General features: G+C 43.1%; 1 protein-coding gene across 1 annotated transcript; it reads right to left on the bottom strand.

The window, feature by feature from the left end:
- Position 1: 1 nt before the first annotated feature.
- Positions 2–9,573, bottom strand: LOC311060748 (chaperone Ric-8A). The gene is made up of 15 exons (XM_084079058.1): positions 9,468–9,573; positions 8,574–8,668; positions 8,019–8,066; positions 7,132–7,149; positions 6,637–6,726; positions 6,228–6,501; positions 5,537–5,882; positions 5,170–5,305; positions 4,625–4,813; positions 4,419–4,513; positions 3,319–3,469; positions 2,184–2,279; positions 1,590–1,734; positions 967–1,246; positions 2–187 (listed from the first exon to the last, which is right to left on the bottom strand). Exons 2-15 carry the CDS (start codon positions 8,661–8,663, stop codon positions 46–48), a joined length of 2,100 nt encoding a protein of 699 aa, XP_083935184.1. The 5' UTR covers positions 8,664–8,668; positions 9,468–9,573; the 3' UTR covers positions 2–45.
- Between the last annotated feature and the right edge of the window lie 2,699 nt (positions 9,574–12,272).

Here is a 12,272-nt window from a genome sequence, read left to right as displayed (position 1 = left end):
AAAGAAAAGAAAAAGAACCAACAAAAACAAAACGTACAGCAGATGTCATTCCTGCTGGCCGTCGTCTGCCTCTGTGTCACTGTCGGCCCCAGACTCCTCTTCCTCAGCCAGCAAGGTGTTCCTCAAGCCTGACATGGGAACAAGCTTTCCTTCTGCATCCAATCCCATTGGCTGGATAATATTTTCCCTGGCAACCCAACAGATAAGCCCATAAAATAAGATAATAATAAACACAACTCTATTTTAATTTTGACATAGTTCACAAATAATCCTGCGTGTTAACGATTGAACCCAGGTGTGCCCATTTTAGGCATGTCATTAGATAAAGAACTTTTGAAAATCTTCTGAAAATAGCAGATCTACAAGCTCACAACACATGTGTTTGTAGATAAGCTATTTTTGAAAGATTCTTGAAAAATGATAGAAAATATTGATTTAAAGTGGTTCAATTAACACAGGATTTTACAGTGAATTAGACCAACACTCGAAAGTACCTAAATGTATCTAAATGTATAATATGGTGCACAATGTAGGCCTACCACCCACTACAGCACTACCGAGCTCCTCAGTAAAGTGCTGCCACTTCACTGAAGAAGTACATAATAAACAATAATTTAGGTTGCTTTAAAGCCCATACAGTAGGGGTATATGAAATGGATATTAACGGATGCCTTACATAACCAATATTCGCCTATTAAATGGATCTATAATCCACTTATTCATATTTTCTATGAAGGATTGTCGTATCATCATGCGGAGAAACAAATTGAATACAAGAACGGTCGCCCCAAAACACGCTCGCCCCGGGTCAAATCCGGCGACGTCGGAACAGTCGGTGAAAAAATGGGGGCAACTCGGGCGACCGTGATTTGTGGCGAGCGTTCCGGTTACCAACAGGAGTTACCATGAGGAGTCTAACGTCTATTAGGCTTGTATCTCTAAAAGCTTCCTCAGTATAAAACTGACCTGGATAGTTTGCTGAAAAGCGTGACCAGCCTTTGAGCCTCCTCTTCTTTTTCTTCCTCCGTCATCCCTTCCATGGGGTTCGGCTGCTCCACCTCAACACGGCCCGTTACTTGGTTTATACGGCCTTTGACCTGCCTGTATTCTTCTGTGTCTGAGTCCGAGTCGCTGGAATACTGTGCCGTGGAGCTTGAGCCTTTTGGCCCCTCACCTCCCAGCAGGCCCCTGGTGGCCAGCAGGCCTGCTGCGTTGCCATAGCCCGTGTATTTGACGAAACGGCTCACTAGAGGAAAAAGGTGGTGGTTGGGAAAACATCCACAAACTCTAGTGGTCATTATGTCCGCCAGGGCAGGGATTATGTTTTTGCACACACACTCTTAGTAGGCCAAGGAAGAACCTCTACCCCAAATGTTTCAGATTGGCCTCATGGTGGCGCTATAACAGGACACATCAGTGTTTGCCTATAACTCGAACGCAATCATGATCCTTGGATCATGACGCACAAATCTGTAAAAATCTCTCTGAGGTCATGTGATCAATGTGATCAAAGCCATATACAAAATTTTAGAGGCCTGTCTGGAGCTGTACAGTGAATGTTTGGTATTTGCTGTGAGTGATGGTCTCACCGTTTTCTTTGCAGAGAACAAAGATGAGGTCAGCAGCGCAGTGTTTAAGGTCTGTGTCCACGTGGGTCATGAGGCGGATGAGACGACTCTTAACTGTATATCCCTCCTCTGGCCTCACAGACACATCTCTCAGTGGGGGCAGGATCTGATGAAAGGTTAGGATTGCAATTGAATTCACTAGCCACACACACACACACACACACACACACACACACACCCACAGTGTATATTTGTCCTACCCCCATTTGATATATTACAGCCAAAATAGTGTTTCTCTTCTCTAGCATCCCGATTTTGAGGGGAACATTCGCCGGAAATACTCCGCAACAAGCTCACAATGCGTCACTTTGGAATAGAAGGAAAGACGCGGCCCTGGGTGACCCCAGCCTACTTGGTATCAGTTGGCTGTATAGAGAGTCAGACCCTCTGCCCCGTAACGCATATTTCCATCCATTTTCTATCCATGGTCATTTCCAACAACCGAATGTACCATTTGGGATAATAACGTCTTGAACTTGAATGTGAAAAACCCTGACACTGCACTGCAGCGAAGCTGAGTCGAGTTGACGGGTTGTGTGGTTTTGTCCTCCTTACATGGTTTCTGACGTAGCGTCGTGTTTCTCTGTGGGCTCGGCAGCTCTCAATCAGGAGGTTGAGGACGGGGGTCAAATTCTCTTTCATCTTATCCTCCTGAAAGACAGACAAACATGTAACACACGACACTTCTCTCTTATTTCAATATTGGCCCATTATTCCTCCATATTACACACAGTTCCCTAGATATTTGTGCTTGTTCTGTACAGTAAGCTATGTAGTGTTTTATATGACATAAATGGAACCTTACAGGTGGGTCCATTTGGCTTTATTTGTACACTCTCTGAGTTAAATAAGCATTTCAGTGTAGAATTTGCGTCCCAGAGATAGAAGCTTACATTAAATGGCAGTGCATGGCTTAATCATTAGGCCATGGACCCCAGTCAAGGACCCCCAGTTTAAAAAGCATTAGGCCCCAATGCATATCGTTGCTGTCGAGCAGAAACCTCTTATCTCCATATTCTAACTTTTTGTGTTTTTTCCTAAATTAACTCAATGAATGAACTACTTGAACATACTACAGCGTCACACAAAAGTATCAAAAGTAGCAGATCCACAAGCTCGAAACATGGCGCGAAGCGACGCATTTTGAGCTTGTATATCTGCTACTTTTGCAAAAAAAAAAATTAACCCTCAAAAGTAACAGTTTTGGACAAATTAAGTTTCCACCCAACAGACACGATATGAATTCAATTTCAATTCAAGGGGATCCTTGAATTGAAAAAGGTTGAGTGTCTGTGTCATATACTGTATTAAAGCATACAATGTAAGTCAATGAGGAGCATATTTTGAATTATCAATTTCTAATCAATGGAGCAATATTTTTTTATTTCTTGTCCACCATTGGAGTTAGGCCTACATCATGGCAGGGTAACTACACAACCAAAACCTACCAAAGTGGTCTTGCCCTTTAAGTTATCGCAAGTATAATAGCTTGCCCATTCACATGCTCCTTCTTCCTGCCTTTCTGTTGTTGCGATAAAAGTTGTATATCTTTATATAATACCACAATTAAACTGACACCGACAACTTCACAAAAACATTATGGCAATCCGCAGATGGTGTTTTTTAATTTATTTTTTTGCTACATCTCCTACTGTTGCCCATCCTAAATACATCTTCTCATCTCTCTCACCAATTTCAGACGGCTTTCCATGAACTTAAGGAGGAGGTGCACGCAGTCCATGTTGACCCCCTCGCTCTGCTGGGAGTCGGGAGCCACAGGGATGGACAACAACACGTCCAGACACTGGAGAGGTACAGCTGACAGCAGGTTGACTGTGTGGCTATGGGGGGAGAGAGAGAGCGAGAGAGAGAGAGAGAGAGAGAGAGAGAGAGAGAGAGCGAGAGCGAGAGAGAGCAAGAGCGAGAGCATGCAAGGAGAACAGATAGAAAGGGAGGAAGGAGCATAACAAGAAATGCATGATTTTTTATTACTTAGTGCAGTGGTTCTCAAACTTTTTCATGTCAAGGACCCCCAAATTGACACTTATTAGCCCGCGGACCCCCATTTGGAAAGATAAGCCAGGGACCCCCATAAGAGAAGAATTTTACGACTCTAGCAGTGATTCTCAACCATTTTAATTTCAAGGACCCCCAGTTTGACATGCATTAGGCTACGGACCCCATTTAATGGCATCTCTATCTCTGGGACCCCAATTCATATTGTAAAATCAATGTTAATTTAACTCTGAGAGTGTACAAATGGAACCAAATGGACCCTAACGGGTCCATTTGGTTCCATTTGTACACTCTCAGAGTTACAGACCCATAAGGGTCCATTTGGTTCCTATCCATCATTTAGCTGGGTACCCCCTGGAACCCCCTCAAGAACCCCTGGGGGTCCCCGGACCCCACTTTGAGAACCAATGACTTAGTGCACTGCTGGGTAGCTTAACCTACAACAATCATCATTTATCATGTATCACTTATGTTTGTATTAATAATCTAAATCTACAATGTTAGTATAATTATAGCTATTAAATAATTGTAGTGGAGTAAAAAGTACAATATTTGCCTGCCCTGAGGTGTACATGTACTTAGTTACTTTCCACCACTGTGTGTGTCATATGACAAAGGATAGCTAAATTAGGCTTTAGCAAGACAGGATGTAACTGAATGTAACCTTCATGAAACCAAATTGTACTTTTGAGATTGGCAATACCCTTTGCCACAGTATATCATAGTAAGCCTGTCATTGATTATGTCACCAAAGTTCATTGTTCACTCTCTCACCCCTGCAGTTCATCAGTGTCGTCTGTCAGCTCACAACGCCTCATCATGCAGATACGCAGCACCGCCACTAAGTGTCGGTAGAGATCTGCGTTTTCCTGAGGAAGAAGGTAAACCACCATACAAAGTAGATAAACCAACATACTTAACAGCACTGCTGGGTCAGCAACTGAGAATTAAAAACCCTGTTCAGTTAGAAATCCACTGACCTCATCTAGCTCCTGACTGTGAGCACTGTGGGTAATGTTGAAGAGGATCTTGAGGATCTCTACAGCACGCTGAGAGGCTTCGAAAGAGACGGGGGCCACTGCTGGCCCCAGAACCGCCTCATACTGGTTCTTCCATTCTATCTCAAGACAATGCTCTAGGGTCGCTGTGAGGATGGACACCCCTCCTGCCTGGATCAGTACAACAGGGACAGGTTATTTATTTTTTTTTATTTTTTTTAGCTCAGTGGTTCTAAAACATTGTCATGTCAAGGACCCCCACATTTATACGTATTCGAGTTTGTAGATCTGCTATTTTTGAAAACATAAAATAAAATAAAATATTTTCAAAAATAGCAGATCTACAAGCTCATAACCACTAAAACCACAGTTTTAGTGGTTGTGAATGTAACGTTAAGTCTGCTATTTCACTGCAAAGGAACACAGCTCCACCCCTCTTTGGGTCCGCACAAACTTATAGATAAGTCAGTGTTAAAATAGAATAAAATGCAATGAAACATAACACAATAATAGGTTATATATTTAACCTGCTGAAGCTGAACTCTCAGTTCAGGCCGCAGTGCAGTCATGAGGAACATGAGGCGTAATTCATAGAACTGAACACTAGAGGGCGGTAAGCAGTACGCGCTTTTAGTCAGGCGTTCTGTAAGACCACTCAGAATCCTGGGGAAAAGGAAAAGAGGTTAATTGGCTGGTAATATCATGATGCCAAAGGTCGTGGGAGGTGTCAGTTACTGTGTGTGTGTGTGTGTGTGTGTGTGTGTGTGTGTGTGTGTGTGTGTGTGTGTGTGTGTGTGTGTGTGTGTGTGTGTGTGTGTGTGTGAGTGTGCGTGCGCGCGTGCGTGCGTGCGTGCGTGCGTGCGTGCGTGCGTGCATGTGGCCCCATGACCCCACCTCAGCGTGCTCAACCTCTCCTGGACCCAGGTGCTGTTGTATATCATATTGCACAACACCTTCATCGCTTCCTTCCTCAGCTCCTCCTCTGCTGTCACTCGGTCTTCGTCCCCCTCCTCCTCCTCCTCATCCTTCTTGCTCTCTCGCCGGTCTTTCCTCCCACGCTCCAAGGCCCTTTGGTTGATGCTGCCCCTGTGCGTGTCATCGACACTGGCAGGTTGGCTACCGCACCCGCCACATCCTTCCGTGTCTCCGTTGTTGGTGTTGCTAGCGTCACTCTTGGCGCCTGGGTCGAGCGTAAAGCACTCGTCATCCTCCTCATCCTCCCCATCATCCTCCGTCTCACCTAGGGGTGCAACAGTTAATCAATTGATTATATAATAAAATCAAAAATATATTTTTAATAAATGTATTGATTAATAGTCAATCCTATTTTGAGTATGTTAGTGTTGGCAAAAATGTACAATAGTCGATCTACAAGCTCTCAATACACGATGCTACACGTTGTGAGCTTGTAGATCGTCTATTTTCACTATTTTTGCACGGCACTGTTGTGCGATTAAGCTTAAGTGGTTAATTGATTCGCTGATCTATAAAAAAAGAATTGCCTCTTGATAAATCGATCGACCGAAAAAGTAATCGATAGAACAATCGCTAAGAACATAATTGATAGTTGCAGCCCTAATCTCACCCTCATGGTCATCACAGTTGTGTGCCTGTTTAGCTTCAGCGAGGGCGGTAATGATGTCGCCATAATTGTCAGATTCAAGGTCATTGGCTTCTTCGGCGCTGTCACTGGAGGTCAGTCCGGCCAGCCTGGTCAGTGTTAGCAGAGCGCTGTTGGAGAGCAGAGGACCCAGAACCTTTTTGTCCCTGGAGAGGATCCGTAGAGTGACTAGACAAACTTTCAGCAGACGAGATTTAACTCCTGCACGAATGAACCTCACCAGCACGGCTGCTAAATTCTGAGGACACAAAGAGAAAAGTAGATATTATGGGCTAGCTAATTTATGTTTTAAGATAGAAAGAAAGAAAGAAAGAAGATTTTATTGATTTGTTGGTTAAACTTTGCAACAGGAGGAAGTGGCATCATCAGGTACCTGTCTCAGGATGAGGCTGTGATCCTTCTCGTCATACCCATCACTGTCAGACTCTGACTCCACATACTTCCTCACTTTATTCTTCCTGAACTGATCATGTGAGACAAATAATCTATTAAGGCTCTCATAGGGGTGTGTAACATTAAATATTCCTGTGCAATAGGCCTACATATACATCGTATCTGTTTGGCGGAAACCATATGTCCAAAACTGTTACTTTTTCAGGAAATGGAAAAGAAAAGAACCTGTGTTCCAATGGTTCCAATGTTGGTAATATTTAGTCATAAGCTTTTCTTTGCTTAAATAGGCTAATTATAAAACTTTAAAAAAAATAGCACATATACAAGCTCTCAACACATTGCATCGCGACGTGTTGTGGAAGTATAAAACATGGTATTAATTTATGAAGAAAAAACATATGAAATAAAAAATATGGAGATTCAAGGTTTCCGCTTGACAGTGACTAAATGCTTTGTTAACAACAACAATATTTACCTCTTCAAATTTTCTTTGCTGCAGAGGACAGATTTTCAGTCAGCAATGGCACGTAATGGGGGGTGGGGGGGTACAATATTGGTGTTCATTAGCATGGCAAGTCAGATAAATGACATCACCTCACAGGAGCCCCTGATAAAGCTGAGCGTGTAGAAAAGACACAACACACACTACAGTATGTTCACTAATTCAATAACACTGGTCGCGCTTAATCTGCTTGTGCATGCAAGCAAAGGGGATCAGGGTCGACTGATACAGCAGAACTCTTAATCACAGATGATGTCTTTGGGGTGGGGTGCCTGGGGTGGGGTGCGGGTACGTTGAGGAGGAGCCTCTGTTGTGGGAGGTTTTCTCTGTGCTTTTTAGCCCCATTAGCAGCAGGGCTCTCAGGATGGTGGTTGGTTGTTCCCAAATTTGATACTAAACAACATACTGTGTCTCGAAAACGTAAGGCTGGATCGCCTGTACACCTTCATGATACCCAGACGATGACGCTGAATAATTTTAGTGCCCCCAATGGCCTTCCCTCTGATGCCAGCATTAGGCCACAATTTCCACTTGCACATGAGATATCTCAAAATCAAAATGTAACAAGCAGATTGCCGGACAGATTCATGCTTCCTGGGGATGAACCCTATCTACTGTATTTGAGTGACCCTCTGACCTTTTCTTTAGTACCCCCCCCCCCCCCCCCCCATTGTGTATTGTGTAGAATAAACCTTACTGATTTTGATGAACCCATGACCTTTCCTCTCTAGTGCCACATCCAAGAATAATTTACCACAGATGTTAAGCAGGATATAATGAGTGTATTGCTGTACAGTATACAGTATAATGTGTAAAATATAAATGTACACTTAACTCTGCAGCTAGTGAACCATACTTACTTTCCTTCGGTCCCTCTCCTCTACGTCGAAGAAGAAGCACTGTGCATACTAAAATGAAAAATAAGAAAGATTGGACATCATATGATGAATTGTCTGGAATATTACAGGTCTAATAATATACAATAAGACAAGTCTTCCTGGAAGGATGCTTTTGTGTATCCTCTCTCCTCGATCGTCACACCTCCTAAATTACATTCAAAATGGTGCACCAGGACGACTTCCGGTGAGGAGCGAGGAAATAACAAATAAGCAATCTGGGGTGCACTATGTCCACGTGTGTGTGTGTGTGTGTGTGTGTGTGTGTGTGTGTGTGTGTGTGTGTGTGTGTGTGTGTGTGTGTGTGTGTGTGTGTGTGTGTGTGTGTGTGTTTGTGTGTGTGTGTGTGTGTGTGTGTGTGTGTGTGTGTGTGTGTGTGTGTGTGTGTGTGTGTGTGTGTGTGTGTGTGTGTGTGTGTGTGTGTGTGAGTGCGTGCGTGCGTGCGTGCGTGCGTGCGTGCGTGCGTGCGTGCGTGCGTGCGTGCGTGCGTGCGTGCGTGCGTGCGTGTACGCATCTGACCTCTTTATTGAACTCCTGTAGTTGTGTTTGAACGCCACCGGCATTCCCCTCCCTGATGCATCGGATTATCTTCTCCACATCCAAGTCCATGCTTCCTACACACACACGCACGCACGCACGCACGCACGCACGCACGCACGCACGCACGCACGCACGCACGCACACACACACACACACACACACACACACACACACCCACACACACAGGTAGGGGAAGTGAAGCCCAGGCCATAACAAAAGTAACATTGCGTAAGGATTTGGTAACTGTGGTTAGGCAGCACTAAACTGAGCATAATGACAATAATTCTCCGCTCTTCAAACACTAACCTCCTCAAAGCTCCCAAGACCAACCTACGTACTACCATGGGCAACCGGGCCCCCCCCCGAACTGTGGAACGCCCTCCTTGCCCACCTGAGAGCACGGCAGTCGGTTGACTCTTTTAAGAGAGGACTAAAGACTTTAACCTTTTTAACAAAGCATTTTTTTTGTTTGTTTCTTAGATGTTTTTTTGGTGTGATGATTCTTCTTTCTGCAATTGCCTAATGTAGCACTTTGAGATGTTCACATCACAGTGCATTATAAATAAAATCCATTATTATTATTATTATTTAAGCACATCATCAACATAGACTGTTTGTTTGCTTCTCATTAATGAATCTTACCACCACCGATTAAAACTATGAAAATGTATAAATTGGATGTTCAGTGCGTTAATATTCTAGTCAGCCTTCCTAGCACTCTGTAACTGTAATTCCTGTGAATCCATGTTGTGAATCGAGCAGAATCTTTTCTGATTAACGCTGACATTTAAGCAAAGACAGTGCACAGATTCTTTGCTGGGGATTACCCACACGTATGTTATCACTCCATATGTTAACTTCATGTAATCTTACCTTTATCAGATGGATAAATGTGGATGAGCGGGCGTTCACCACGACGTATGTACTACCACCTTCAACACACTTGTGTCAATCTCCCTTCAAATATGCTCAATTCAAATACATAATACTGTTCTGCACGCAATCTAACACACTCTCTCTCTCTCTCTCTCTCTCTCTCTCTCTCTCTCTCTCTCTCTCTCTCTCTCTCTCTCTCTCTCTCTCTTTCTCTCCCTCCCTCCCTCCCTCCCTCTCTCTCTGTCTCTCTCTGCTTCCCTCTAATCCTAGAGATACAGGACCCATGGAGTGGTTATGATTATAATCCACTAATGGATTCTATCTCTCAGCATATTGCCCCCCCCCACCCCCCTCACCCTCTACAGATTGTCCAGATCTGTGCTCTGCCTCTCTCTCTCTCATGGAATTTCCTATGCATGCTTACTACTAATATTATAAATATCACAATATTAATAATATTGGTATTGATATGTGTAATGAACACTGGTGAGATTCATCAATCTATCTAATCCATCTATTAATCAAGTTGAATGCTCAAATCACCCTGTACTTAGTTGCCCGAATTCCCAAGGGCTCTAATAGGCTGCCTACTGTTCGTACTGTTCGCTCTACACTAAATATTTTCACTGAAAGCCGATCTACAAGCACACAATGCGTTGTTAAGCCGAATATTAGCCACAGAATAGGGATGCTAGTTGTTCAACTGGTTAATGTTTTGAGAGCATGTCTTGACATCTGAGAGTATCTCTCAGTGAGTTGGTTGGTTACAATAGTTTGTTAGTCACTAGGGCATCTCACAGACTGCAGATTTAAACACCTTATGAGGCTTGCTGTGACCTATCTTTACCTTGATACAGTCTCTTACATGCTCAAGATAAAGACTGAACTAACTACTATACGAATGCTTCTGTCTACAAAGGCAATATTGAGCACAGCAAAGATAAGGGCATTGTATTTTTCCATCACACACTCTCTCTCTCGCTCTCTCTCTTTTGTTGTCATATCCACCATCTTTAACGGAAATCTCTCACTCCCCTGACAATCACTAAAATAACCATCAAGGTTTTGTTGACACTGCCCTGCTCTAGCTATTGCATAACCATATTGAAGCTATTGACAGACAGCCTCATCCCCAAATTAAGAGATGCAGGGTCCCCAAAAATAGCTATATTTTTCAGCTGCTCTGCAGCTTCAAGCACAAATTACTGTGTGCCTTTATGTATTTCAATAAAATGAAATGAAAGGAATAATTACATAATAAGTCATACTACATACATGCATGTCCTTAATGTTCAGTTCCACTAGATGGAGCCATTTCATGTTTATATGCCAAAAAACTTTGTTATTTCTTACCAACCAGGTGTGTTATATAATGTTTCCTCTTGAGCAAACTTTGAAATCACACTCTCAAACACTTGCTACAGGCACAGCCAAGCTCAAACAGCTGTCAATGGAAAGACGTCTTGTAACAATGGAAGAAAACATATATTTATTAATTATTTTGTTGATATGCTTATATTTTCCTGGTAAACACCTGTTTCCCCTGCACTAGCTATCTCAAACACTTAACCTACTTCCAGGATTAACCGTGTCCTTCATCCCCTTGGTTTCTCTGTACTCCGGAGTCAGGAGTCAAAGATTGCATGTGAGAAGGTGACATGGAAGTTTGTGAGAGGGTGACATGGAAGTGTGTGACAGGTCTTCCTGCCAGGATGCTTACTGTTATGCCCCTGTGGGTAAAGGAAACTGGTGGGGGAGTGGGGGCAGCTTTTGAACAACAGGATGTGCCCTGCGTCAGCAACGATAGTGGGAGAAACGGCAGACAAGTCCTGACAAAGTCCTCTCATAGTATACTAGGAAACTGTAAATACGTTTGAAGAATCCATAGGAACTTGAGACCATAGATTTATAACAAACCAGAGCATGCAGAGTCGTGACCTTTGTGAACTTGAATGACTCCACTGGGATAAACCAGCAATATCCACCACTGCATGCAGACCAGCGATAGGGGACACATAGACTGACATCAGTAGTAACAGTCAGAGTCAATGGCAGAACATACTGTAAAACATATGACCTCTGACATGGTTCAAATATCAGTTAGCAACTGAGAATTAGATTGTCAGGAGATGTGGTGATTAGTGGTATATACTGTATAGCCTACATCAGGGGTCCTCAACAGGGGGTCCTCAGAGTTAATACAGGGGGGCGGTGAAATCCTTTGTTTTTGTATCAACCACTTGAACTCTAGCATCCCTATTCTGGGGGGACCATTTGCCGAAAATAGCAGATCTACAACTTAAGCGCGATGCGTTGGGAACTTGTAGATCGGCTATTTTCGGCAAAAGGTTACGTTTACTAAGTACTGAGGGTTTAAGTGGTTAAATCTGTGAAAATACACGTTAGAATCCAACTCTGATGATAGTGCTGTTAAACAAGTCTATGAAATCTATGAAAAAAGTTTAATCTGCAACACAGTTTTGTACAATATGTAGTGGGGGGTCCCTGCTTCTGTCTCTCAGGTAAGGGGTCTTTGGCCTGAAAAACGTTTACATTGTTTCGATTTCACTGCAAGAGACAGATGGAGATTTACCCCAAAAGTTTCAAATGGTCTCACAGACCTCATCTAAGTTGTCTGAATAAGGCGATAAAGACAAAAGGCCATGAATAAAATAAATGGTATAAGAAAAAACTACATTCAGAAAAAGAGATAAATTGCAATGGGATTTAACCTGTATAAAAAATAAATGAATTAAAATCTGCTGGCTAAACAAGACGGGTTGAGAAATACACTTAAATGAT

This window comes from Gymnoscopelus microlampas (genome assembly GCF_963454915.1).
Source record: "Gymnoscopelus microlampas genome assembly, chromosome: 14".
NCBI classification, from domain to species: domain Eukaryota; kingdom Metazoa; phylum Chordata; class Actinopteri; order Myctophiformes; family Myctophidae; genus Gymnoscopelus; species Gymnoscopelus microlampas.
Note: the sequence above shows the minus strand (reverse complement) of the source record. Positions and strands in the feature narration are given on the sequence as shown.

Excerpts from the sequence above, each read along its gene's own strand:
- LOC311060748 (XM_084079058.1), bottom strand. The coding sequence starts at position 8,663 with ATGGACTTGGATGTGGAGAAGATAATCCGATGCATCAGGGAGGGGAAT. Across the intron at positions 2,280-3,318 it reads TGGAAAGCCGTCTGAAATTG|GAGGATAAGATGAAAGAGAA; the intron begins GTGAGAGAGATG and ends TCTGTCTTTCAG. Across the intron at positions 1,735-2,183 it reads GACGCTACGTCAGAAACCAT|ATCCTGCCCCCACTGAGAGA; the intron begins GTAAGGAGGACA and ends ACCTTTCATCAG.